General features: G+C 48.0%; 2 protein-coding genes across 3 annotated transcripts; one reads left to right on the top strand and one right to left on the bottom strand.

The window, feature by feature from the left end:
* Positions 1–2,265: 2,265 nt before the first annotated feature.
* On the bottom strand, positions 2,266–17,018 carry MCAT (malonyl-CoA-acyl carrier protein transacylase). Its single transcript, XM_044277848.1, has 4 exons — positions 16,464–17,018; positions 4,935–5,022; positions 4,514–4,731; positions 2,266–2,793 (listed from the first exon to the last, which is right to left on the bottom strand). The coding sequence occupies exons 1-4, from the start codon at positions 16,902–16,904 to the stop codon at positions 2,383–2,385; spliced, it is 1,158 nt and encodes a 385-aa protein (XP_044133783.1). The 5' UTR covers positions 16,905–17,018; the 3' UTR covers positions 2,266–2,382.
* A 162-nt stretch (positions 17,019–17,180) lies between these two features.
* On the top strand, positions 17,181–26,190 carry TSPO (translocator protein). Of its 2 annotated transcripts, none has more exons than XM_044277846.1 (4): positions 17,181–17,316; positions 22,854–23,039; positions 24,854–24,992; positions 25,798–26,190. In XM_044277846.1, exons 2-4 carry the CDS (start codon positions 22,861–22,863, stop codon positions 25,966–25,968), a joined length of 489 nt encoding a protein of 162 aa, XP_044133781.1. In that variant the 5' UTR covers positions 17,181–17,316; positions 22,854–22,860; the 3' UTR covers positions 25,969–26,190. The 2 variants fall into 2 exon arrangements, with proteins under 2 accessions (XP_044133781.1, XP_044133782.1); XM_044277847.1 differs by having other exon boundaries at positions 17,245–17,316; positions 22,857–23,039.
* The last annotated feature ends 1,614 nt before the right edge of the window (positions 26,191–27,804 follow it).

Genomic DNA, 27,804 nt, shown 5'->3' with positions numbered 1-27,804 from the left:
AGGTGTCACAATTGTACACTTTTCAATGCCTACTGCTAGTGATAGGAACAGAACTTTGGTGTGAATGCTGTAACAGAAATCTCTGAGCAGGGCCAATGTATTTTGTTCTGGAAATCAGTGGTGGTCTGAGGTCACAGACTTCACGAATGCTATGTTCTCCCCCATAGACCCTATTTAGACATGATATAGAGGTATTGATATAAAGCTTATACCCTGTGTTGTGTGTATTTGTGCACGTGTTCAATGGCATCCTCACTTTTTACCCGGCCACATCACTCCTTTCTCAGACACAGTATATATAAAACAGCTCTTTAATATAGGATATAGCTCTACACAGAAGAGTAAAAACAGTCAGTGCCATCTACAAGACATCTATGGGTTCACCGCAGGCAAACTGATTTAATCGTGGGACTTTCTAACATCAGAGGTAATTCTGTACCCGCAGACCACAGCCGGTCATACATGGGGGTGCAGACGGGCGGTACGAACACTTTGTCAGATATGTTTGAAATCGGAATCAACTGATATTACTACAAACTGCAAAGTCTACTTAATGGGGCAGTCACAGCAAGGTAAGCAACAGTAGGCCATTTCTGGTTTATATCTGTGGGTCCAGCTCCTAAAACCCTCAGCTATTTGCTATTAGGCCGCTGCGCCACCTGCTGGGAAAATGTACTAACAGCAGCCAAGTAGTACATGGCTGGCCCAAGTCTGTGCAGACATTTTTCCTTTCAGGCCATATTGACAGGGGGTTGTCTAAAGAAGTCCCCTTAAAGGGATATTAAACCTAATGAAAGTGAACAGGAAATACCGTTGTCCTCACCATTTGTCAGCCTGACAAACAGTTTTGTAGAAATGGTGCAGAAAACATAGGGGTTAACCCTACAGTTGATCTCTTTCAGCTTCAGCAGGACTTAATGATCTTTTTGTCCTAGTGAAGGGGAGAGGAGGGAGGCACCTGCTCCAGCCAGTATTCTTACAGCCAGACATAACATGGAGGAGAAGGGGGGACATGTCTGATCTCCTGGGATACAGATTTCTTTTAGACTTCTCGGTATTATATCTGAATAAAGTAGCACCAAGGGAACAGAGGGAGTGCTGGAATACTTTAGTGTAAGGATTTATTTTCCTTACATGTGACTACATCACAGACAACATCGTTAACATGAGCATCATTCCGTCAATCATCATGGGTCCCACCCCTGAGACCTTAGCTGTACATTTCCCCTAGAGGAGAAGTGCAGCATTACATGTGGCCATTCAAATTAGCTGGTCTTCACTCTAGCTCAGGGATGGCCAACCTGCGGCTCTCCAGCTGTGGTAAAACTACAACTCCCATCATGCCCTGCTGTAGGCAGTGTGGGCATGCTGGGAGTTGTAGTTTTGCAACAGCTGGAGAGCCTCAGGTTGGCCAACCCTGCTGTAGCTCATGGAAAGTTTCTGAGTGTAAGTCACCCCTCTAGGATGTCCTAAGAGGACAAAGATTCAATAGTCTGGGAAGATTGGGTGATAATCGGTGGTAACTAGTGCATATTCCCTTTTAAAGCAATTACACAGTAATTTAATGATAACTTAAAGGGGTGTCTCACTTCAGCTGATGGCATTCATCATGTAGAGAAATTTAATACAAGGCACTTACTAATGTATTGTGATTGTCCATATTGCCACCTTTGCTGACTGGATTCATTTTTCCATCACATTGTACACTGCTCGTTTCCATGGTTACGACCACCCTGCAATCCATCAGCCACGGCCGTGCTTGCACACTAAGGGAAAAAAACACTAGACTATGTGCAGTGCCACGGTCCCTGCCACCAGAGAGGCCGGCGCTTTTTTCTATTGAGTGCAAGCACGACCACTACTGCTGGATTGCAGGGTGGTCGTAACCATGGAAATGAGCAGTGTTTAATGTGAGGGGAAAATGAATCAAGGCAGCAAAGGAAGCAATATGGACAATGACAATACATTAGTAAGTGCCTTGTATTAACTTTCTCTACATCATAAATGCCACTTGCTGAAATGAGACAACTCCTTTAAAGGTACAAACACCTAATTTCTCTTTGGCCTCTTCCACTTTTTTTTCCCCCCCATTTACGTTCCTTTTTTTTGCGTTCCGTATACAGAACCATTCATTTCAATGGGTCCGCAAGCAAAAAAACAGAATGTACTGTATGCATTCCGTTTCCATATTTCCATTCAAAGATAGAACATGTCCTATTATTGTCCGCATAACGGACAAGGATAATACTGTTCTATTACGGGCCATATGTTCTGTTCCGCAAAAAACAGAATGCACACGGATGTCATCCGTATTTTTTGCAGATCCTTTTTTTGCGGACTGCAAAATACTGAAAAAGCCATACGGTTGTGTGCAATAGGCCTTTAACAGTCACTTTCAAAAACATCTATATTTTTGTAAAACTTCCAGGCCTTTAGGTTGCAGATCCTGAGCATCGTTCCCAGCTGAATTCCTGGCCCCATTTCAAAGGTCCACGGAAAGTTGGTTCCTTGCTTTCTTTCATAGATGGCGTGCATTGTCTGTTCCCATTTTACAGGGGAGACCAGCTGCTTGGCCAGGAGGTCCTCCATAGCTGAAGCGTGTCTGTACCTTTTCCCGTCTACGTTACAGTACACATTTATGAGTGGCTGCTTGAAGCTGAGGGTCTTCAGAGCGTTACGTAAAGGTTCTACAGCGGGTTCCATTAGTGGGGTGTGAAAGGCACCACTGACCGGCAACAGCTTAGTCCGAGAAAAGGAGAATTTTCTGGAATTCTTTTGCAGGAACTGAATTGCCTGGAATAAGCATATTAAAAAAAAGTTTATATATTCCAATGGACAGGGGTATGCTAAAAAGAAGAGAGTCTATGGGCGGTACTGAAATAGCAGAGTAAGTAGCTAAACAACGACCGTCATGGGACTTGGATTGACCTGATAGAATGGTGCCTAACAGGTAGGATGCCCACCTATAGATATGAAATAAATGTCTGTTATAGGACTACTCCCCTTCGTGAGAAGAGAACACGTTTCTAAAACGGGAAGATGAACACAAAGTCAGGGAAGGTGGGGGTGCAGACAAGTCAAGGGGGATATCTCACTTCAGGCACTGGTGGCTTATCGCTAGGATATGCCACCAATGTCAGATAGGAGGGGGTCCCACCACATTTCCTGTAGAGGTGAATGGAGCGGTGGCTACGATTACAAGGTGCGCACTCAATTCATTTTGATGGGACTTCTGAAAATACCTGTGCGCTCTTAACTTTTACGGGGCCTGTTCAGGAGATAGGTGTGGGTCCCAGAGGTGAGTACCGCACCTGTCTGACCAATGTCTGAGATGATGAAATCCCTTTAAAAGAAATTGTCCATCTTGTTTATAAAAAAAAATAAAAATTGTGATTAAATAAAAAAAGATCCCATACTCACCAGTTACCATCGGAGTTCCAGTCCTCCACGATGGTTTGTTTACTTGACTATAGCAATGGCATAGCTTTATACCCCGCATCATTACAGCGGCCAATCACTGGCCTCAGCCACATGCTGCACAAGGCTGCTGACGCCAGTGACTGCATGCAATGGAGACACGGGGTATACAGCCATATCACTGCTGCAGCCGTCTAAACATAAACTAGTGTTTGGGCCCCTCTAAAATATCCTGATGTCTGCCATTGGGCATGTTTCACTTCAACCTACCCAAATGTTTTGTAGCCCATGGTAAATAAGTGGCTATGGGCAGCTCAACTGTTGGTTACCTTCCTCAACAAATGTACATGTTTAGCCAATTCAGACTTCTAGGTGACTCACTCTGCACTTCTAACCCACCCCCCACCGCCATGGCTCCCCTGGTCAGTGCCAGTGTTCCGTGATATTTCCCCTACCCGTGAAATTTCCTTAAACCTTGTCACTTCCTGTTGTGACGTGGCCGCACCGGACATGAAGTTCCCAGCTTTGGAAGGAGGTGTGCCGCGCCGCGCAAGTGCACAACGACGGGGTAGGGAAATTTCACACCAGAGTTGGGGAGAAGGGGCCACCTAATGCGCTTGCGCCTTACCTCTCAGTTGGACACCGGCTGCCTCAGCAGTGGTTAGAGGGTAGGGAAAAATTACGGGCCAGTACACAAGCGCGGCTAACTACTCCTGTCGGGATACAGTGCGCATGCGCACCAGTGGACAGGGAGATACCAAACATCCATCTGATCACCGCACATGCGAACTGTGGGGGTAGAGAGATCTGATGGCCATTTGTTCTGTTACATCTCCCTACCATTCACTGCGCACGCACAGTGTCTGATCATCTGGAGCCAGCTGAGAGGTAAGGCGCACTCTGGTGTAAAATTTCCCTACCCTGTCGTTGTGCGCCTGCGCGGCACACCTCCTTCCAAAGCTGGGAACCTCATGAGCGGTCGCATCACAACAGGAAGTGACGAGAGTAGGGTAATTCCATGGGTAGGGAAATTTCACGGAACACCAGCTCACGTGACCAAGTAGGTAAATAAGAAGAATCTTGTATAGAATCTCACCTCCATGTGTCCTGCAATGACTCTGCCATTCGGGAACAGGAAATTTGCTACCTTGCAGACCGGCTCCGCTATGCCCAACGTCTTGCAGTGCTCTTCAGCTTCAGCACAGACCAAATGATACTTCGTCTTAGATGTGCCAACCACAGAGAGCATCCCACTAGGTACAGCGTCGGACGCCTCCTGCATCGCCTCTGCTCGGATTTTCACTGCATACAGAGCTGCAATAAAGAAAAACACCAGTTGTGAAGAGTATCTGATTCTATGAAGACAGATTCAAATATAAAAAAAAAATACATATTTTCTCAATATTTCACATGGCGCCTGAATAATCCAATTTGCAGCTGGACAGTAGGCAGTGCCTGCGCAGCCGCTGTCCATAGAAATGAATGGATGTGTGAAAAACAGCTGATCATTTTGTTACCTTCTGTGAAATCCAAAGCACCAGCGAAAACCAGAGCAGCGAACTCCCCCACGCTGAACCCAGCCGTCACCACACATTTCTCCACGGCCTGGAGGAAGACGGCAAAGTGAGAAACTTACAGGGCATTTATCAAAACCCATCAAGTCACCGCTGAGGACTCTACTACCTGGAGCAGAGACCGGCTACAACCAGCGTCTCTTAGGCCCCTTGTAGACACGCATTCCTCCCGCAGCGAGTACGCAGCGCAGCACCCGGCCTGACCTCCCAGCACTGACAGGGTCACATAGCATTATATTGATTTATGATGCTATGTAACCCTTACAGTTCTGGAATGTATTGGATAACACTGGCAGTGACTGTAAGGGTTACATAGCATCATAAATCAATGTAATCCTATGTGACCCCCGGGAGGTCAGGCCGGGAGCTGTGCTGCTGACTCGCAGAGAGACAAATGCTCGTCTGCAAGGGTCCTTACTCTGAAAGACCCCAAATGTTCATGCATTCTACAGACAGCCCATATAGTTCAACAAAAATGGACTGTGTAATGCTTTATCTTCCCAGTAGGAGCGCTGCAGGGGAATTGAACACTTGCGGCCGGGTCCAGAACAGATTCAAGAGTTTTTTCGAGATTAAAAACACACTTGACCAAGAGCTGGTGGCTGTGTAACAATAATAAGACCCCCTAAAAACGTACCATCAACTTCTGCAGCGATCACATGCCATTCATCATTCATGTGAATCTAAGAAAACCCTATTAAGATCTGAGGAACCCAGCAGCGAGGCATCCAGCTTATTATCAGTGGACTCATCTCCCCGAAAAATGATTGCCAACAGAATCCCCATAAGTCTCCTGCAACCAAATGGATACACATTGGTGAGAATTAACACCTTCATGACTTCTGTAGAGAGACAACATAATTGTGCTGCTCAGCCCGTATGAAAGAGGCTTCCCGGTGTTATGTGATTAAAGTTTAAAGAGGTTCTCCACAATCCCTTGGTTGTTAGAAGAGTCCCTTGAAGATAAGCTGATCACAAAGTGTCCTCCTATTGAGACCTCCATTGATGAACTGTAATCTGGGAAGGAAACCTGGTAGTAAGTGTTCAATTTAACAGCAGCGCCACCACAGGGGAAATTTAGCATTACACAGGTTCCAATCCAATCAATGGGTGTAATACAGGACAGGTCCTCCAGAGCGATGGATGCTCTTTGTAGCTGTCTTCTCTCTGAATAGAAGACGCCTCTTCTATTAATTCCCTAATAGCACATATGGAAAAGGGTTTTCTAAACTGCACAACCCCTTTCACCAGTGCATAATAGAAAGCTTCACAATTTCTCTGTATATTTTGTATATTAATACATTGCCGTTTTCAAGATCTCTGCCTGCTGTTAGTTAAAAAAGAAACATTAAACGGGATGTCCTGCGAAAAATATTCTAGTTTTGAAACCAGCACCTGGATCTGAACACTTTTATAATTACATGTTATTAAAATTTTTGTATAGCCACTGAGCTATTCAATAAAATGTATCTGTATAGCGCCACCTGCTGTTCGTTTCTCTATTATTTCTTCGTCCAATTTACTGAGATGGCTGCACATGCTCAGTCTCATACTTCAACTACCTGCAGGGAGAGAGGTGCAGCAGAAAGGACACACCCACGAGCTGCCAGCAGAGCAAGAACGGTCTGGGAGCTGCTGAGGTATGTCCCTCTGTAAGCTGTCTCTGAGTCCACAGAACGCAGAGACAGCTGATTACAATGGTGAAGCATGGATTGTCCGCTCCCCGCTTCTCCATTCAGATGCCGATGCTCCCCAGCAATAGCACAATGCCCTACACATTGTCTTGTAGGAAGAGCACTGGAATCAACCTGTGACCCTTCTACTACACAGCAGCGCCATGTGTGACAATATCCTTCCGCTACTGCTGGGAGCAGAGGAACAAGGTAAGAATTTACTTCTTTTGAAGGGGGCACTAATCTGGCCATAGCTACTGCGAGGGGGCACCTATCTGGGGACAGCTGCTGTGAAGAGGGCACAGCTACTCTGTGGTGAGGGACACAATGTGGGCACAGCTACTCTGTGGTGAGGGACACAATGTGGGCACAGCTACTCTGTGGTGAGCAGGGGCGTCGTTAGGTCAAAACATTCGGGGCTTGAGCCCCCGATGTTTTTACCAGTGCCCTGAATGTTATGCTGGCAGTCATTTTCACACAATCTCCTGCACAGCCCGGAGCCTGACTCTGCCCACTCATGTGACTGATCATGTGCTCCTGACATCATGAAAGGTCCTTCTGCCCACTAGGAACTATCAACTCCTGATATATCTGTAAAGAATAAATCAAGGCAACTGGACGTACTGTAGATTTCTTGAAAACGTTTCACTCGTTCTTCCAACGAGCTTTCTCAATTCTGAGTGATTGTACAAAAAATTCTGGGAATAAATATGAAATAAATATGAAACACATACTTGACTGTCAAGTACGTGTTTTGGATAAGGAGGCCGATTGGTACAAACGAGGCGTGAAGGAGGCCATCTACGTAAAAATGGAGAAGCTAAGCTTGAATAGAGGTGGGGGGGGGGGGGGGGGGTTTAGACATCTATTGTCTGCCACATACAATGCTGTCTTGACACCTTTTTCTGGGAAGTCTTTATTACCTACTGACTCCAATTAGGATAATGGAATCAACACCTTTGACCCCGTGTTGGGTATAATCACCAGATGTAGATTCAGTTACATATTTATTCCCAGAGAATTGTTGTACAATCACTCAGAATTGAGAAAGCTCGTTGGAAGAACGAGTGAAACGTTTTCAAGAAATCTACAGTACGTCCAGTTGCCTTGATTTATTCTTTACAGATATATACCATGACCTGGATAAATGAGAACCTTCACAGACATATCAACTCCTGAGGTAGGACATGTGAATGGAGCATTTCTAGGTGCATGTTTTGGCTGTATTCTGCCCCCTGCCCTGTACTGTATCCCCTATGCTGCACTTTGTGTGCCCCCTGCCCTGTACCCCCTATGCTGCACTTTGTGTACCCTTCTGCCCTGTACTGTACCCCCTATGCTGCACTGTGTGTGCCTCCTGCCCTGTACTGTACCCCCTATGCTGCACTGTGTGTGCCTCCTGCCCTGTACTGTACCCCCCATGCTGTACTGTGTATAACCCCTGCCCTGCACCCCATATGCTGTATTTTTCCCCCTGCCCTGTACACCCCATGCTGTATTCTGCCCCCTGCCCTATGCTGCACTGTGTGCCTCCTGCCCTGTACCCCCTATGCTGCACTGTGTGCCCCCTGCCTTATACTGTACCCCCTATAATGCACTGCCCTGCCCTGTATTGTGCCCGCTATGCTGTACTGTCCCCCTGCCCTTTAGTGTACCCCCTATGCTGCACTGTACCCCCCATGCTGTACTGTGTATACCCCCTGCCCTATACTGTACCCCATATGCTGTATTTTGCCCCCTGCCCTGTACACCTTATGCTGTATTCTGCCCCCTGCTGCACTGTGTGTGCCTCCTAACCTGTACTGTGTCCCCTATGCTGCACTCTATGTGTGCCCCCCTGCCTTATACTGTACCCCCTATAATGCACTGTGCCCCCTATGCTGCACTGTGTGTGCCCCCTGCCTTGTATTGCGCCTGCTATGCTGTACTGTCCCCCCTGCCCTTTAGTGTGCCCCCTATGCTGCACTGTACCCCCTATGCTGCACTGTACTGTACCCCCTATACTATAATGTGCCCTGTACATTGCAACCTCCCTTCTCTGTCTCTAGTGCTTGCCACTTGGCACTATCATGGCACACTAAGGCCGGTTTCACATCACTTTTTGCCATTCGTCTAATGCAGGGGTAGGCAACCTACGGCACTCCAGCTGTTGTGAAACTACAACTCCCAGCATGCATTATTGCTCTGCTCTTCTCATAACTCCCATAGAAATTAATGGAACATGCTGGGAATTGTGGTTTCGCAAAAGCTGGAGTGCCGAAGGTTGCTGACCCATGGTAATGTATACATAAAATGTATATGTTAACAGGTGACTCAGACTGACACCATCAAAAAAAATGATACATTAATGTATACGTTTTTTTTAACAGACTTTGCAGGATACAAAGGCGTAGTGTGCTGCGCTTTTGTATCCCATTTTCCAACGTGAACATTAAACGGATGGCAAAAATGTGATGTGAACTCTCCCTTACATATGCACATATAGGATGCCAGGATAGTCATGGAGGGGGGGCCCCATACAAAATTTTGCTGTAGGGCCCAGTCAGTTCTAGCTATGCCCCTGGCTGGCAGGGTCGGCCGCTCTGACTCTTCCGCGCTGCGCAGCCCCGCCATCCTAATCCGTATCCTGCAGTAACTGAACTTTAAAACAGCGCTTATGATCTCATTACTATCTTACACACTCAGCTCCGGAAACATGCAGTGCTGGCGGGGCTCGCTCACTGACGTCACGTGCCTGCTCCTCCCACTAGGCGGCGCAGACGCGTGACATCAGTGAGTGAGCGCCGCCCGCACTGCCTGTTACTGGAGCTGAGAGTCTAAGTCAAGATAGTAATGAGATGTGCGCTGATTTAAAGTTCAGTCACTGCAGGATACGGATTACTGAGGGGATGATCTGTGGGGTTGCCTAGACGGCTAGGTCCTTCACAGTAGTTATTAACCCCTTTTAGCAGTCCTCCATTCACTGAAGGGGGGACTGCTGAAAGGGCTTAATAACTACTGTGAAGGGAGGACTGCTGAAAGGGGTTAATAACTACTGTGAAGGCCCATGGGAGCGTGGCTTCATGGGATGGTGGCGTGGCTTCACAGGGGCGTGATGCAATGGGCTTGTGCCCCGGATGTTTTCAGACCCTAGGAACGCCCCTGGTGGTGAGGGACACAATGTGGGCACAGCTACTCTGTGGTGAGGGACACAATGTGGGCACAGCTACTCTGTGGTGAGGGACACAATGTGGGCACAGCTACTCTGTGGTGAGGGACACAATGTGGGCACAGCTACTCTGTGGTGAGGGACACAATGTGGGCACAGCTACTCTGTGGTGAGGGACACAATGTGGGCAGAGGAACAGGTAGTTGGACTGCGCATGCGCCAGCGGCACAGGCGCTAGATCTGGGAGGGAGAAGGAGGTAATAATAGGAAACAAGGGCGGGTCAGAGGGGTGAAATAGGTGTGGTTTTCTGGGTACATCGCTGAGGGGCCTGGGCACTTGCCGAACCTCATTAGCATAACTTTAAAAAGGAGATTTTTGTATAACTTACCAGTTAAATCTCTTTCTCGCTCTTCCTTGGGGGACACAGACCTTGGGTATAGCTCAGCTCCCTAGGAGGCGTGACACTAAGTAAAACTGTTAAGCCCCTCCTCCATCAGCTATACCCTCAGCCTGGAGATAGAGGCTACCAGTTGCGTGTCCAAGTAGTGAAAGGATAACAACCAACAATGGAAACAACCAGCCAGCAACCCAACGGGGCGCCAGACCATAACCCCGTAACCAAACACAGAAGGGTGGGTGCTGTGTCCCCCAAGGAAGAGCGAGAAAGAGATTTAACTGGTAAGTTATACAAAAAACTCCTTTTCTCGCCCATTTTCCTTGGGGGACACAGACCTTGGGACGTTCAAGAGCAGTCCAAGAAGGGAGGGACCACAAACCCAAGGCGGACCACCACCGGAGCATCAGGAAACCGCTGCCTGCAAAACCAGGCGGCCCAAAGCAGCATCCGCTGATGCATGCGTATGCACTCTATAGAACCTTGTGAAAGTGTGCAGAGAGGACCAAGTGGCTGCTTTGCACAACTGTTCAGCCGAGGCCCGATGCCTCTGCGCCCAGGAAGCCCCGACTGCTCTGGTGGAATGAGCAGTGACGCTGAAAGGCGGAGCTCTACCCTTGGCTCGATAAGCCTCAGACACCGCCAGTTTAATGAAACGGGCAATAGCCACCTTGGAGACCGCCAAACCCTTGCGCGAACCCTCCGGAACCACAAACAGGGAGTCCGTGCGCCGAAAGGATCCGGTGACCTCCAGGTAAATCTTCAACGCCCTGACCACATCCAGACGGTGCAGTTCCCGTTCTCTGGGGTGGGAAGGAGAGGGACAGAGCGACGGAAGGACGATGTCCTCATTGATGTGAAAGGCGGAGACCACCTTTGGCAGGAAGGACGGGACAGGCCGAAGCACAACCTTATCCTGGTGGAAGATCAGGAAAGGTTCGGAGCAAGAAAGAGCCGCTAACTCCGACACCCGTCGGAGAGATGTGATGGCCACAAGAAAGATGACCTTGCAGGACAGAAGGCGAGGGGAGACCTCCCGTAAAGGCTCGAAGGGGGCTGATTGGAGCGCCGAGAGCACCACATTCAGGTCCCAGGATGGAACTGGAGGGCGGTACGGCGGTACAGAGTGAGCCACCCCTTGTAAGAAGGTCTTAATTGGCCCCAGAGGGGCCAGGGGACGCTGGAGAAGAATAGACAGCGCCGAAATCTGTCCCTTCAGAGAACTGAGGCTCAGCCCCAGGTCCAGACCCGACTGGAGGAAGGACAGGATCGTGGGAAGAGAAAACCGGAGAGGTGGGATGCTCCGGGACTCACAGAACCCCAGATAGGACCTCCAAACCCGATAGTAGATCCTAGAGGACACGGGCTTACGAGCACGGATCATGGTGCGGACTACGTCCGCGGAGAAACCCCGTCGCGTTAAGACGGCGGTCTCAATAGCCACGCCGTCAAACGTAGCGAGCCTAAATGCTCGTGGAAGATCGGTCCCTGAGAGAGAAGGTCTTCCCTGGAGGGCAGTGGCCACGGTGCGTCTGCCAACAGCAACATTAGGTCGGCGTACCAAGACCGGCGGGGCCAATCCGGGGCGATCAGAATCGCGGGAACGCCCTCTGCCGCGATCCTCCGAAGAACCCGTGGCAGGAGGGGGAAAGGAGGAAAGACGTACAGAAGGGAGAATTCGCGCCACGGAAGGACGAGCGCGTCGGCGCCGTACGCCTTCGGGTCCCGTGCCCTGGCCAGGTATCGGGGGACCTTGTGGTTGAATTTGGAAGCCATGAGGTCCACGTCGGGGCGACCCCAGCGAAGACAAAGGGCTTCGAACACCTCTGGGTGCAGGGACCATTCTCCCGGGTCGATGGTGGACCGGCTCAGGAAATCCGCCGCCCAGTTGTCCACCCCCGGGATGTAAATCGCGGATAAGGCCGGCACGTGCGCCTCCGCCCAGAGGAGAATGAGGGCCACCTCTTGCATCGCAGCAGCGCTGCGAGTGCCTCCCTGATGGTTTATGTATGCCACAGCCGTGGCATTGTCCGATTGGATCCGAACAGGGTGGCCCCTCAGTAGATGGGTCCAGTGTCTGAGGGACAGAAGAATCGCCCTCAGTTCCAGAATATTGATTGGAAGTCTGGACTCCGATAGAGACCAAACGCCCTGGACGGACCGGGGAGGGAAAACCCCCCCCCACCCCCGTAAGCTGGCATCGGTGGTAATCACCAGCCAGTTCAGTGGGAGGAAGGACCTCCCCCGTAGAGGGATATGCAACCACCAGCTGAGGGAAGCCCGAGCCAGGGGAGGCAGAAGAAAGGTCCTGTCCAGACTCCTCGGTGATTTGTCCCAGGCCGACAGAATTGCCCTCTGAAAGGTGCGGGATCGGAATTGTGCGAACGGCACCGCTTCGAAACAGGCAACCATCTTCCCCAACAACCGCATGCTGGATCTGAGGGAAGGGCGGTGATGACGGAGGAGACTGCGAACAGACCCGCAAAGGGCCAGACGCTTGTCCGACGGGAGGCGGACCTCCGCCAACTCCGTATCCAGGAGCATCCCCAGGAAGATCAGCCGTCTGGAGGGGGTAAGGGAAGACTTGGGGTGGTTGATGATCCAACCGAACCGCGTCAGGGTCTCCAGAGTGAGTCCCACACTGCCGGATGCCTGAGAGAAGGAGGGTGCCTTGACCAAGATGTCGTCCAAGTAAGGGAGAAGAAAAACACTTCTTGAACGCAGAAGGGCCAAGACAGGGGCCAGGACCTTGGTGAATACTCGAGGAGCCGTCGCCAGACCAAAGGGAAGGGCGACGAATTGGAAGTGATCGTCCCCCACTGCGAAGCGCAGGAAGCGGTGATGACATGGAGCAACCGGAACGTGGAGATATGCATCTTGAACGTCGATTGAGGCCATGAAATCCCCTCTTTCCAGGGAGGCCACCGCGGACCTGAGAGACTCCATCCGGAATCTCTGCAGTCGGAGAAAACGGTTCAGGCGCTTTAGGTCCAAGATCGGTCGCACTGAGCCTTCCTTCTTGGGAACCACAAAGAGGTTCGAGTAGAACCCCCTGAACCTTTCCGTCGGAGGCACGGGGGCGACGACACCCTTGTCCGTTAGAGAGCGAATGGCCGTGAAGAAGGCGGCCGCTCGTACAGGATCCCGCGGAGGACGGGACCGGAAGAAACGGTCTGGCGGAATGGACGCAAATTCGATCTTGTATCCGCAAGATACAACCTCGAGCGCCCATGCGTCTGAGATGTGGGCCCGCCACACGTTCCTGAACAGTAGAAGGCGGCCCCCCACCCGGGTGGGTGGGGGCGCACCTTCAGGCAGAGGGCTGCTGGCCTGTGGGAGCCCGTGTGGGCTGGGGCTTGCGCCAGGTAGATTGCGTCCGAAAAAACGGCTTCTTGCGTCTATCCTGGGCTGGGCCAGAGGAAGAAGAACCGGCCGCGGGTCTAGACCCGGTGGGCTTGCGAAAGGACCGAAAACGGGACGAACCAGCGCGACCACGGGGGGCGCCCCTCGGCCTGGACTGGGGGAGGTGAGTACTCTTCCCACCCGTGGCCTCAGATATAAGTTCGTCCAGACGGGTTCCGAACAAGCGGGAACCCGTGAATGGTAGGCCAGCCAAAGAGCGTTTGGAAGCGGCGTCCGCCGCCCAAACCTTCAGCCAGAGTTCCCTCCTGACAGAAACTGCCAGGGCAGAGGAACGGGCAATGAGGGCACCCGCATCAAGAGAGGCCTCACAGACAAATTTTCCGGCCTGGACAATTAGTTGGGCTAAGGAACGGAGGTCCTGTAGAGGGACGTCCGACCCTAACTCCCGTTCCAGTTGCAAACCCCATTCAGAGACCGCTTTACCAGCCCAGGCGGAGGCAAAGACCGGTCTAAGGGCCGAACCAGAGGCAGTAAATATGGCCTTGGAGAGGGATTCCGTACGACGGTCCTCAGCAGACTGGAGGGAAGATCCGTCTTGTACAGGAATAGTAGTGCTTTTGGACAGGCGAGCCACGGGAGGATCAACCTTAGGCGGGGACGTCCACGTGGTCACAGAATCCGCTGGAAAGGGATAACAAATGTCCAGCTTTTTGGGTGTAACAAAGCGGACGTTAGGCCGGGTCCAAGCCTTGGACACCACAGAAGAAAAATCAGCGTGGATGGGAAAGACCTTGGAGGCCTGTCTGGGGCGAAGAAAGGACACGCCGGCCTGTTCAGAGCTGGGGGGGTCATCGTGTATGTGAAAGGTATCACGGATGCTAGTGATAAAATGCCCCACCGCGGACGCCAATTTGGACGGAAGCTCTGAGTCCATGTCCACGTCCGAATCCGCCAGTTCTCCCTCAGAAGGCGTATCCCTTTGAGAGGATAGACTTGACTGAGCTCGCACGCATGGCGGAGAGAGCGAAGCATCTGGAGAAGATGTGCGCTCAACCCTTGAACGTTTCTGAATATGCCGGGCCCTGGAAGATTCGCTGGGAGGCAGGGAATCAGTGGGGGCGGCAGAAACGGTAGTCCCAGCGGGTGCGACAGGGATTGTGGCAGCCTGCGGGAGAGGCGGTCTATCCACGAGACGGCCCACTACGTGTGTAAGGCTTTCCACCGCCTGAGACAGAGACCTAGCCCAGTCAGGGGGTTCAGAGGCACCGGGGGGCGCAGCGGAAAGCGGGCCCTGCACCGGGGCCTGACATGCAAGGCAATGCGGCTCAGATTGCCCACGCGGAAAAAGTTCCTTGCAGGCGGTACAGGCATGGTACCAGGGTTTGGGGGCACCCGTGGGATCTGACATGTTGAAAAAGTGGTCGTACCCTGATACAGAGACCACAAGGGGTTGCAGCAGCTATGACCAGGAGGGTTAGGAGAGGGTTAACTGTCCTACCAGTGTCAGAAGAACGTCAGGAGTGAAGTCCAGATCAACAGCTGCAGAAAGGCAGCAACAGCAGAGAGCGTGCGTCCCAGAAACGCAATCTATGCACCAGGAGTCTCCCACGTGGCTCAGCTTCCAGAACGGAGTGAGGAAGCGCGGCAAAAAACCTCAGCAGAGGCGCGGGAAGAAGCTCCGCCCCCTACACGTTTGAATGTCTCCTGTGAAGGAGAACGTAACTCCGCCCCCAATGACGCGCGCGCGCGCGAAAAAAGAGCACGCCCCCTGCTGCCGTGACTCTCAGGTTTATGCAGGAGCGTGAGAAACGAAAACCTTTGTCCGTAGAACAAGGCCCGCAGGCCCAAGTGCGCGGCGATATGCAGGTGGGTGACCTCACCGAGCCTCCTCTGCCACAATGTCCCCCGCCGAGCCCGAACCGCCGATGTCGGGCCTAAGCCCCGCCCCCCGATCACGCACGGAGCGGCGGCGGGGAGGGAGAAGGATGTCAGGAGAGTAATCCGGGCCCTATAAACAGCGTGGGGAATCAGCCATTGGGGAGCGGAAGCAGCCGCAGATGGGGAGATCTACAGAGCGCTCAAATGACGACCACGGGTGCCCCCCCAAACCCAGTGCAAATAGGGACAGGGTATGGGCTGGAAAAGCCATCTTACCTGTCTTCACCCTCAGTTCCTTCCAGCAGGGTCGCCCCTTCAGCTACTGGCACCGCAGTGGCAGGAAGCTGGGAGAGGGGCTTTGCGTGCGGGCGACCCCCTAGCTGGCGGGATGTAGGGGAGCCATTGCTGCCCAGATCCCCTATTGCTTCTGTGGGGGAGGCAGCAGTGCAGATAGTTGGCACTGGCGCAGCTCACCCCGGGAGAGCAGAGAGGCCCAATGCGTCTCTGGTATCCCTAGGAAAAAACAAAAATAAAATAACAAATTAGAGAAAAAATTACAACAAGGAGAAAACAGCCCTGCAGTAGCAGGGAGTGTCTTGCCTCCTTGGACACTAAGCTAAAAACTGGTAGCCTCTATCTCCAGGCTGAGGGTATAGCTGATGGAGGAGGGGCTTAACAGTTTTACTTAGTGTCACGCCTCCTAGGGAGCTGAGCTATACCCAAGGTCTGTGTCCCCCAAGGAAAATGGGCGAGAAAAGTCTTTTTTTTTTTTAAAGATCTCGGCGAGGGACAGCACAAATAAAGGTACCATCGTAATGAGGGTAAAGGAGTCTAAACCTGGTCTGAGCGGTCCAAAAGGCTCAGATTAGGTGACAGACTCCCTTTAATGTTTACCTACGCTAGAAAATGAAGACACTGTGCTTGACAAGCAGAGATTTTAAAAGTGATGTAAAATGAATATTACTGTAACAAAGTTGCATGCTGGGAGTTGTAGTTTCCGCAGGGATAGACTTACTTCGGGGTCCTCTTGACTGAGCTTCTCGGCTGCGGCCAGGGAGGTGAGGAACACAGCCGGCTGGCAGTGCACGGTCTTATCCAGCATCTCCGGCGGGCCCTTGAGGCAGAGGTCCAGCAGGTCATAGCCCAGCACTCTGTGGGCAGTCTGGAACATGGCTCTGACATTGGGGTACTTCAAGAGTCCGCTGCTCATGCCCACCTGCTGGCTGCCCTGTCCTGGGAACAGGACCACCGAGCTGTCAGATGGAGATCTGGAGGGCTGGGGCTTTTCTGTGTCCTCCCTGTCCACCTCTGCCCCCTCCAGTAAGCTAGCTATATCCTCTTCTGTCCCACTGCCTCTATCAGCATTAGATGCCCACCGCTGGCTCTGGACAGCCTGATGCCCATTATACAGCAACCTCCTATAGACACACGACCTGAGAAGAGAGGCGCCCCCCATGCCTGCTGTTGAGCCTCTGACAGATGTGATCACAGAAGCTCCCTTCCAGCACGTGGGTCACCCTGGACTCACAAGGGCACTTCCGGGTGCGCTGTGCACCGCCATACGCTTCCTCCCGGGAACATGAATCTCAGCACAAACGTTCCGCGCGGCTCTATTCCTAATTTGTGGGGAAACTGTAACGATCTCGCGATGATTAAAATAGCCGTCTATGTGACTGAAGATGATATTAAGAACATCGGGTGAAGTCTTGGTTTTGCCCAGAGTTAAGATGGCCGACGATGGAATTTCTCTACCCCTGGACCCCGCCCCCTGGTCAGGTGATCAATGCACGCCCAAGCTAACAGGGTAGCGTCCATACTCCTACTACCCTGGTGACAGTAGTAGAGCAGCAGAGGTGACCGGAGTAGAGGTGAGTGCTTCTCCCTAATGTCTTCACAAATGCACATAGGAACTTGCTTATCTGTCCAGCAGGCGTTGCTGGGACTTGTAGTTCTTCTACTTTAGTCTCCGACTATAACCAGCATTCCTTGACAGACTGTGACTCTCTAGCTGTGGTAAGTCTACAACTCCCAAGCAGCCTGTGACTGTCAGGGCATGATGTGAGTTGTAGTCCCACCACTGCTATACAGCACCACCCTGCTGCAATATAGTGGGGTCCCTGTGCCCCCTCTGGTTAGAGTAGAATATCTTGGAAGGTGGGGAGTGGGGTAGGAAAATTGTCCAAACTGTTGCTCACATGGTAAAGTTATTTATTTGATTTGTTTTATTATTCTGCACATTTTTTATTGCATTATTTTTTTTTCCTACTATTATCATTTTTTATTCTTCCTGCACATATTTCGCACTGAAGAATACACCACTCCCTCGGCTTATACAACATACCCTAGTAAGTTGAATAACCTGTTACTATGGAGAAGAATCGTGGTAATGCTTTATGACTGACAATGGGAAAATTGTAACCTGTTAAGGAACCGGCCCATTTTCATTTTTATATGTTCTTTTTTTTCCCCTCCTCACTTTATAAGAGCCATAACTTTTTTTTTTTTTTTTTTTTTTTTTTTCTTTTTTTTTTCTTTTTTTTTCACATAACCATATGAGGGCTTATTTTTTTGCAGGACAGGTTGTATTTTTTTAATGGCATCGTTTAATTTACCATAGCTTATATGGCATACACCGCACAAAAAATATTTTAATATTTTAAACATTTTTGGATGTGACGATACCTGTAATGCTTATTTTTTAGTGTTTATTTTGATACGTAAAATATGGGAAGGGATTGATTAGAATTTTTATTATATTGGTGTTTTTTTTATTTTACTTTCTTCACTTTAATTTATAGTCCCCTTAGGTGACTTGAACATGCAATCTTCTGATCGCTTGTCCCATAGATTACAATAGAATACTATTGCAGTCTATGGGATTCTGATACACTGACTTTGAAGCTTTGTCTCAGACACAGCTTTGCAGGCAGGCAGCCAAGATAGGCCTGGGAAGCTTTTAAAGGCCCCAGACTGTCATGGCATAGCCATGTGATTTCACAACAGGAGTTGTGATTGGAAGACAGTCACTACTGTGGGATCAGCGCCATCCCAGTCACTGCTGGTGGGTTCCTGCTGTCACGTATGGAGTGAGCTAGTTGATTACGTACATGTACGTGATTTTGCATTAAGGGGTTAATATCTTCGGGGAAAGGAGGGAAATGCAGGACATAGTGTAATTTGCACTTGTCTATTCTTCCTATTGTCACCAAGGAGAGAGAAACTGCAGTCATTTGGCTCCATGGAGTGTTTCTGATCAGTATATTGTAGGGAGTTGCTACTTCAGCAATTCTCTGCCATATTTTGCAGTGTCGGTCTTCTGTAAGTGTTGAGTAGACGCAGTGTGTAGATACTGTAGTCTTATCTGCTTGTGGCAGCAAACACCCTAACATGTCTGCTCGTACCAGATAAATCCATACTGGTGGGTGTGTGGTGAGACGTCTTATACAATGAAGGTGTGGTGGAGCATTCATGGGGATTATCTTGGAAATGAAAAGAGGTTCTTCATGTATGTGTATAGCTGACAACCCTAAGCCAACCAACATGGTATCAGCAGTTTTGCTTATTCTAGTATGAGGGGGTGTTTATACGATTGTATTGGAGACTATTGAGCAGTGCTATAGCGGTAGAATTTCCGTGCCTGCCTTATGGCCACACGATCCAGACCTTCGAGTGAAACTAGGGTTCTCTGGTTTCATAGGTTCAGTTGAAACACAGGTGGTCATAATGCAGATGCTAAAATAGGGCCACCGGGAGCAGAAGAGGTGCCAGCTCCCTATTTCTGAGGTAGGGTTGACCCTACTTGCTGATCCATTCTCTACAGAAATGAATGTGAGTGCCCAGATGTTTCCGACACTTCTGTTCATTTGTATAGACAGTGGATGAGCAAGATCAAGAAACACTCTGGCACTTTTTTTGGCCTGCCTAATTGACCAGTAAAAATTGCTGCTGAGGGACAACCCCTTTAAGGGGGTATGATAATGGGCAGATGAGTGCTTGTTCTGGCACTGCTAAGGTTTTCCCAGTTATATGTCTACAATATTCTTGCCAGCAGTAACACCCATTGATTTGCCATCTGGATGGAAAAAGAATGGGTTGCAAAAGTATACAAACCCTTCAAATTCTGGTAACGAGTTAACTTTAAGAGACAGTGATCCCCAGATTTACTAATCCTATAGATCAGGGATCGACAACATTTGGCACTCCAGCTGTTGTGAAACTACAACTCCCAGCATGCTCCTTCCACTTGTGTGGGAGTTTAGAGAGCAGCCAAGCAAGTGTAGTGTGCATGATGGGAGATGTAGTTTCACAACACCTGCTATAGATAGCTTAGACAGGTTGTCTACTCCTGCACCAGATCCATCACAGGCTAGATGGTAAATCTGGTGCAGGGACAGACACTGTTCTCTGACGTATAACAACTATTGGTTGGCTTTGCCATAATTTTGTTGCAAATTGGAGTATCTTAGGCCACACCGCTTCCCGTCTCTTTATGATGAGCCCCGTCCCTTGTCAAGCAAGTTGTAAAAAAGTGTAAAAACTTTATTTGGGCCAAATTGTGCCCATTTGTACCACATTTTAGAGGGGTTTTAGGCACAGACACATTACTAAATCTGGGCAAGTTACTATGATAGGAGTCCTAGGTCTAAAGATTGTCCGGTCACAAATAAACCAAAGAACGTTTGGCTATTTCACATCATGTGTGAACAGAAAAGTAGACCAAGTAAAGTTCCTCTACCTTTTTATGTACATTTTAACTGCAGTATATTGTAATATGGTGGTTTTAACAGTTTTCCCTTGAGAGCACCAATAAATCTTAAATAATGAAGCAACTTTGGAACTAGTCTGGATTGAGAATACAGTCATGTGAAAAAATTAGGACACCCTTTGAAAGCATGTGGTTTTTTGTAACATTTTTAATAAAAGGTTATTTCATCTCCGTTTCAACAATACAGAGAGATTAAAGTAATCCAACTAAACAAAGAAAACTGAAGAAAAGTCTTTTCAAGATCTTCTGTAAATGTCATTCTACAAAAATGCCTATTCTAACTGAGGAAAAAGATAGGACACCCTCACATGTATTCCCTTTTAAATTGGCTCAGATCTCACACAGGTATATCACACCAGGTGCACATAATTAGTAGATCGTTACTCTGCATGTTGAATGAGGCTTGCCCTATTTAAACCTCAGACATTTAGTTTGGTGTGCTCCTGACTGTTGAAGTGAGAGTGAGCACCATGGTGAGAGCAAAAGAGCTGTCAGAGGACTTCTGAAAAAAGATTGTAGCAGCCTATGAGTCTGGGAAGGGATTTAAAAAGATCTCAAAAGATTTTGAAATCAGCCATTCCACTGTCCGGAAGATAGTCTACAAGTGGAGGGCTTTCAAAACAACTGCCAACATGCCCAGGACTGGTCGCCCCAGCAAGTTCACCCCAAGAGCAGACCGCAAGATGCTAAAAGAGGTCTCCAAAAACCCTAAAGTGTCATCTCGAGAACTACAGCAGGCTCTGGCTACTGTTGATGTAGAAGTACATGCCTCTACAATCAGAAAGAGACTGTACAAGTTTAACTTGCATGGGAGGTGTGCAAGGAGGAAACCTTTGCTTTCCAAGAGAAACATCGAGGCCAGACTGACATTTGCCAGAGATAAAGTTGACAAAGACCAGGACTTCTGGAATAATGTTCTTTGGACAGATGAGTCCAAAATTGAATTATTTGGACACAACAGCAGAGGACATGTTTGGCGTAAACCAAACACAGCATTCCAAGAAAAGAACCTCATACCAACTGTGAAGCATGGAGGTGGAAGTGTCATGGTTTGGGGCTGCTTTGCTGCAGCAGGACCTGGTCAGCTCACCATCATAGAATCCACGATGAATTCTACTGTGTATCAGAAGGTGCTTGAAGAACATGTGAGACCATCAGTTAGAAAATTAAAGCTGAAGCGGAACTGGACCATGCAACATGACAATGACCCAAAACATACTAGTAAATCAACCAAAGATTGGCTGAAAAAGAAGAAATGGAGAGTCCTGGAATGGCCAAGTCAAAGTCCAGATTTGAATCCCATTGAGATGCTGTGGGGTGACTTGAAAAGGGCTGTACGTGCAAGAAACCCCTCAAACATCTCACAGCTGAAAAAGTTCTGCATTGAGGAGTGGGGTAAAATTTCCTCAGACCGATGTCGAAGACTGGTAGATGGCTACAAGAACCGTCTCACTGCAGTTATTTCAGCCAAAGGAGGTAACACTCGCTATTAGGGGCAAGGGTGTCCTATCTTTTTCCTCAGTTAGAATAGGCATTTTTGTAGAATGACATTTACAGAAGATCTTGAAAAGACTTTTCTTCAGTTTTCTTTGTTTAGTCGGATTACTTTAATCTCTCTGTATTGTTGAAACGGAGATGAAATAACCTTTTATTAAAAATGTTACAAAAAACCACATGCTTTCAAAGGGTGTCCTAATTTTTTCACATGACTGTATCCTACCGTCTTGTGTATACAGCTCTTCTGCAGATCTATGTATCCCCCTCCCTACTGAGCTAATGTTATGTTACAAAGAGGTAGGGGGGGCAGAACAAGACTCTAGGATGTAGACATTTATCAAAACTGGTGTAAAGTAGAACTAGCTTAGTCTCCCATACAACCAATCAGATTCCACCTTTCATTTTTTTCCAAAGGATCTGTAAAAAATAAAAGGTGAAATCTGAATGGTTGCTATAGGCAACTAAGCTAGTTTTCATTTGCCGTAATAAATCTCCCCCAGTGTTTCTACCCTTGGGTACTTATGGTTCTGCATAAGAGAGGTAGCATCTTCTCAGAGAATTTCAGTCATGTGCCTAAGGGCTTGTTCACACGAGCGTGTGAAGCCCGTGCTGTGGACCGCAAATTGCAGTCTGCAATGCACGGGCACCGACCGTGGCCCAGCCGCATGGGGATCGCGGACCCATTCACTTGAACGGATCCGTGATCCGTCCGTTCGGCAAAAAGAAGGAAGCACTCTGTAGTGGTGCCCATGTATTGCGGATCTGCAAATGCGGTCCGCAATACGGTAACGGGCAGCACATGTTTGTGAATGAGCCCTAAGGCTACATGCACACGAACGTATTTTGTTTCCGCGTCCGTTCCATGTTTTTATTTTTTTGGCGGATAGGATGCGGACCCATTCATTTCAAGGGGTCCGCAAAAAAAAAATATAGAACATGTCCTATTCTTGTCCGTTTTAGGCATTGTTACAATGGATCCGCAAAAAAAATAAAAATGGATGGCATACGGATGTCATCCGTTTTGTTTTTTGCAGATCCGCAATTTGCGGACTGCAAAACACATACGATCGTGTACATGTAGCCTTAAAGCGTTGAATGTGAAATATCTTAACTGTGCCTGATTCAATGTTTCTGTTTCTTCAGCAGTAAAATGCCATCCTGGGCACCCGCCGTTGGTCTCTCTCTTCTGCCTCATGTGGGTGGAATACTTGGAGGACTCATTACCCGTAAGGAAGTCAAAACATGGTACACCACCCTCGTAAAACCATCATGGCGCCCACCTAATTGGATGTTTGCTCCAGTGTGGACCACCTTATATACTTCCATGGGGTATGTAACATAAAGAGGACATGCATGAGAATTTAAAGGGATTTACATTCTGCCTCTGCAGCTCTGCCCTCCCTGTACTTTACACTGCAGCCAGGATCGTTCTAGGCTAGGTAATGCTCCTCTGAAATTCTGGGAACATGGTATGCAAATGAGCTCTTAACAAACTCTGCCTCTAATGACTCTGCCTCTGCCGCCTAGTGGCAAATACAGTTCTGCTCATACTATATACTAATATGTCATCTCATATTAAAGAATGGTGAGAAAACAAAGATTTTATATATTTTTTTATTTTTTTTTATTTGGTTTAATGAAAACAGAAAATTGGGAAAACTCACTTGACATGTCTGTTTTAGTAACTACTTGTATCCCCCCTGTAATAACAATTCTGGAGCATGTATTCTTATGACTTCATGTTGTCCCACTTCTGTATTATTCCTGCTAGTAGTTAAGAATGAATTACTAGCTGTTTGCAGTGAAGGGCCATATGGGTGTTTCCAATTTGGGGAAGTCTGAAACTGTTGAATCAGTGGCTGCCGGTGTCAGACTATGCAGGGATACACCCCCAACTGGTAACACTCATCTGATGTGCTAGGCCCACTAGCCCCAACTCCACCATGCCCCCTTTTCTGGAAAGTAGCAAGGGTAGCAGAGAAATAACAGTTGCTTCAAAAGTTGTTGCAAGTGGCTTTTAAAAAATTGCAAACACAGGGTTTGGGACTTTTTTTCTACTCCGGAAATATGTTACTCCAGCTTTTGTACCCCCCCCCACCCTATTAAGAGTATGCTTATTATCAGTGATAGCCAGTTCGCATTGTTCGCCCACAAACACATGCAGGCTGCCATCTTTTTTCACAAGTCCGGCAAGGCACAGGTAAGCCCTTACCTGTGCCGCGAGCCGGTCTGAAAAGTCATCGGGAGCAGGCAGTTCCAAGAACAGCCCGATGAAGGCTGTGGTCTAAAAACAAGTGCGGTCAGCGGGAGCAGGCAGTTCCGAGAACAGCCACCGGGGGCCTTCATCGGGCTGTTCTCAGAACTGCTTGCTCCCGCTGACTGCACTTTTTTTTTTTTTTTTTTTAGACCGGCTTGCGCACAGGCACGGGTAAGGGCTTACCTGTGCCTCACCGGACTTGTGAAAAAAGATGGCAGCCCACATATGTTCGCTGGCGAACAATGCAAACTGGCCATCACTGCTTATTATTTATTTTAATCAGTTCATCTTAAAATTAAAACCGCTAACCACTACTAATTTCCCACCCACTTTTTAAAAGTGATGATAGTGGTGTAAACAGCAAAAAAGTGGCAAAAATGGTATGTGCCCACTTTATTTTTATTACAACAAATATCTTTCACAAATAGCAAGTTACCCCAGCTTGTCTTTGCCCATAGCAGCTAGTGACAGCACAGCTTTCATTTCGTTTTCTGCTCTTGATAAATGAAAGCTGTGCTGTGATTGGCCGCTATGGGCAACAAACTGTTCAGAACTGACCACTGCATCTGGCGTTATCGCCAATCACAGACATTAGCTCCAGGTGTTTGCTGTGTAAAAGCCGAGCAGGCGCCATCTTTAATTGCCCGGCATGCGCACATCTGTACATGTGCAGCGCATGTCAGGAAGGGGCTAAGCATTCCACAGTATCTATTACATGGCTTGTTTGTGTCCTTCATGGACAGGAGGGGTCCTCCAGAGTAAAAATGGCCATTCTGAACAGAAGACCCCCTTTATTAACTCCATTTCCCAACAGGGTATATAAAAATAGGTTTTGTAAACTGGACAAACCTCTAAAAGTATTGATTTTTCTTTATTTTTTTTTAAGCTATGGATCATACCTGATCTATAAAGAATTGGGTGGATTCACAGAAGATGCTGTGGTTCCATTAGGACTTTATGCAGGACAACTGGCACTTAACTGGGCTTGGACTCCCATTTTCTTTGGCGCTCATAAAATTGGTTGGGTAAGTGATACTATTGTATAAATTTATCTTGCTTCTATAGCGCCAACATATCCCAGAGCTCTTTACAGACATTATCATTACTCTGTCCCCAGTGGAGCTCACAGTCTAGATTCCCTAGCAGTTTGTCTTTGGAGTGTGGGAGGAAACCCACCAAACACAGGGATAACATACAAACTCTATACAGATATTGCCCAATTCAAACCTAGGACCCCGACCCCAGCACTTCAAGGCACCAGTGCTAACCACTGAGCCACTGTACTGCCCAAATTCTCATCTCAATATTTGGTTAGTAGAGGGCACTGTGATTTCGTAGTAAACAGGTCACAGAGAGGCACGGAGCATTATCAGTCATGTTAATGCTCCGTGCTTCTGCAGTCCGCATCGGGTCTTGGCTCTCATTCACGCAGCGGATGTCACGCACGACATCCACTCGTGTGAAACAACCCTTACACTTTCCTACAGTGCCCTTCATGGGGAAGTCTGAGATGGTGGCTATCTTGAAGGAGGAGAAGAATGGAGGCAGCATGGGATGAATGGAGAGTACCAGGCATGTTGATGATACACATATTCAAGTTAGTTTAGGTTCGCCTTAAAAACGACCAGAGATTCACTTTCAGGAGTTAGACACAATGATATTATAACCCAATGATAATAAGATGGGTAGTCTTTTGAGGTCTTTGAATTTAGATCTTGTTTGATCATAATGTATCAACATAAGCACAGATAAACTGGGCAGTAGTAAGGAAATGGGACACTTCTATGTTTTGGTGGAATCCCCCTTTAATTTTGTTTCTCTTTGGTACAGGGGTTTGTTGAACTAGTCTTCCTCACTGGTACGGTTGTCCTTACAACTGCATCCTGGTATCCTATCAGCAAGACGGCCGCTTACCTAATGTTTCCTTACATTGCCTGGTTGTCACTAGCCTCTACCCTAAACTACGTCATCTGGAGGGACAATAAGGAAAAAACTGAATGAGGAGGATTCGGGCATCATGGATGGATTCCTACAAGATGGAGAAAAGTTTTTTTGTTTTATTTTATACAGAAATGTTACTTTTTTCAGACTTGTCTATTGCCACACAGCAGCAGAACACTAAGAATGAGACAATACCTGGGCATGATGCCAGATCATTACCTAAAGTGCCTTAATCATGTGCCCAGTGCTAAATGGCAAATAAAAGACTCAGAAAATAATGTCCTCCTGCCTTTATCTGATTTATTTATTTTCTTGAAGAAATGAAGTGTCTTGGTATGTAGCTATGTTACATCACATAAGTGTGTTGTGTAAGCGGTGCAGTGGTTTCATCTTACCTTCCTGTTCTGCATTGTATGGAGGGGGAGGGGGGAGGGAGTCTGAGCAACTGAATGCAGTTTACTTTAAGGGTACGACCACACTACCCAGTCATGGGGCGTTCAGGGCATGGCCAATTAGCCCACAGCTGCCTCTTATTTAACTAATGAAGACCGCATTGTATAGCCGGTACTTTCAATACCAGGCGTCACTAGCACGATTGCCCGCCCACCACGTCACGTCAGTCATTTTCCCCACCATCTTTTCCTGCACTGCCAATCTATATATATATATATATATAGACTGGCACTGTGGGGTTGCTACATAAACATAGGCTGGTAGTGCAGGGGCTACTGTACACACATATATAAGACTGGCAGTGCAGGGGTTATTACATATAACCCCTGCACTGCCAGTCTATGTACAGTAACCCCTGCATTGCCAATCTATATAGTCTTGAATTTTTTTTCAGTTATTTAACAAAAATAAGAAGATCAAGATTAAAATCAAAAAATGTTTATAGGGTTGAAAAAAATGTTCATTTTATTTTTTTGCAAACTCGTCCAGCCCTGTTTGTCTCCTGCGCCGACATTGACATGCATGCGCAGTCGAGCAAAAATGTGCACTGTATTAAAGTGAATGGGGCTGAGCTAAAAGAAATAAGGGATACTCGCCCCCACCAGTCCTCTACCGCTCCTGTTCCAAAGCTGTAGATGCCTGCTCAGCCGATCACTGGCCGCAGTGGTGACCCACCTCAGCCAGGCATTGGCTAAGCAGACACTTCTCCATCTTAATGGGACATTGGGTATTTGACTGCAGCTTTAGTTGCTTACATTAGTGTGGCACAAATCATGTTCCATTCATTCCTGTGGGAGTCATGTGGGAATGTTTAATAAAATGTTACGTAATACTAGTCAATAACATCTGACATAGACAAATGATCTCCAACCCGTGGCTCTAGCTGGTGCAAAACTACCACTCCCAACATATTTTGACAGCAGCAGGTAAGAGGACAACCTAGACTTTTACACTGATCAGCCATTCATAAATGTTAACAATTGCATGATTGATAAATTTCTCTCATAATGATATTTACACCAGCCTGATTATTGGGTTCAGTGGTGTGGACTTTGCCCCCCCTAGAGTCATGTGCTGTATTGGAGTATACAGGTACACTGTACCAGACTCTGGAATCTATATACACAGAGTAGCCCTATCTCTGGATGATAGTAAATTACTATATACACCGCCATACCGTGACTGGATAACACAGCTATACCTAGACAGATAACCGCCATACAGTAACTGCACAACACTACCATACTGTGTCTGCATAACACAATCATACTGAGACAGCAGATAATACCACCATATTGTGAGTGGATAATACCAGAATACTGTAACTGGATAATGCCAGCATACTGTAACTAAATAACACCACCATACTGTGTCTGCATAACACAATCATACTGAGACACCAGATAACACCACCATACTGTAACTGGATTAGGGTACTTTCAC

This window comes from Bufo gargarizans, chromosome 2 (assembly GCF_014858855.1).
Source record: "Bufo gargarizans isolate SCDJY-AF-19 chromosome 2, ASM1485885v1, whole genome shotgun sequence".
NCBI lineage: Eukaryota > Metazoa > Chordata > Amphibia > Anura > Bufonidae > Bufo > Bufo gargarizans.
Note: the sequence above shows the minus strand (reverse complement) of the source record. Positions and strands in the feature narration are given on the sequence as shown.

What these genes read in the sequence shown, in the direction of transcription:
- MCAT (XM_044277848.1), bottom strand. Translation starts at nt 16,904, where the DNA reads ATGGGGGGCGCCTCTCTTCTCAGGTCGTGTGTCTATAGGAGGTTGCTG. An exon ending in TCAGTCAAGAGGACCCCGAA is followed by an intron (nt 5,023 to 16,463) that starts GTAAGTCTATCC and finishes GTCTTCCTCCAG; the next exon opens with GCCGTGGAGAAATGTGTGGT. An exon ending in TCATTGCAGGACACATGGAG is followed by an intron (nt 2,794 to 4,513) that starts GTGAGATTCTAT and finishes TGCTTATTCCAG; the next exon opens with GCAATTCAGTTCCTGCAAAA.
- TSPO (XM_044277846.1), top strand. Translation starts at nt 22,861, where the DNA reads ATGCCATCCTGGGCACCCGCCGTTGGTCTCTCTCTTCTGCCTCATGTG. An exon ending in ACCTTATATACTTCCATGGG is followed by an intron (nt 23,040 to 24,853) that starts GTATGTAACATA and finishes TTTTTTTTTAAG; the next exon opens with CTATGGATCATACCTGATCT. An exon ending in GCGCTCATAAAATTGGTTGG is followed by an intron (nt 24,993 to 25,797) that starts GTAAGTGATACT and finishes TCTTTGGTACAG; the next exon opens with GGGTTTGTTGAACTAGTCTT.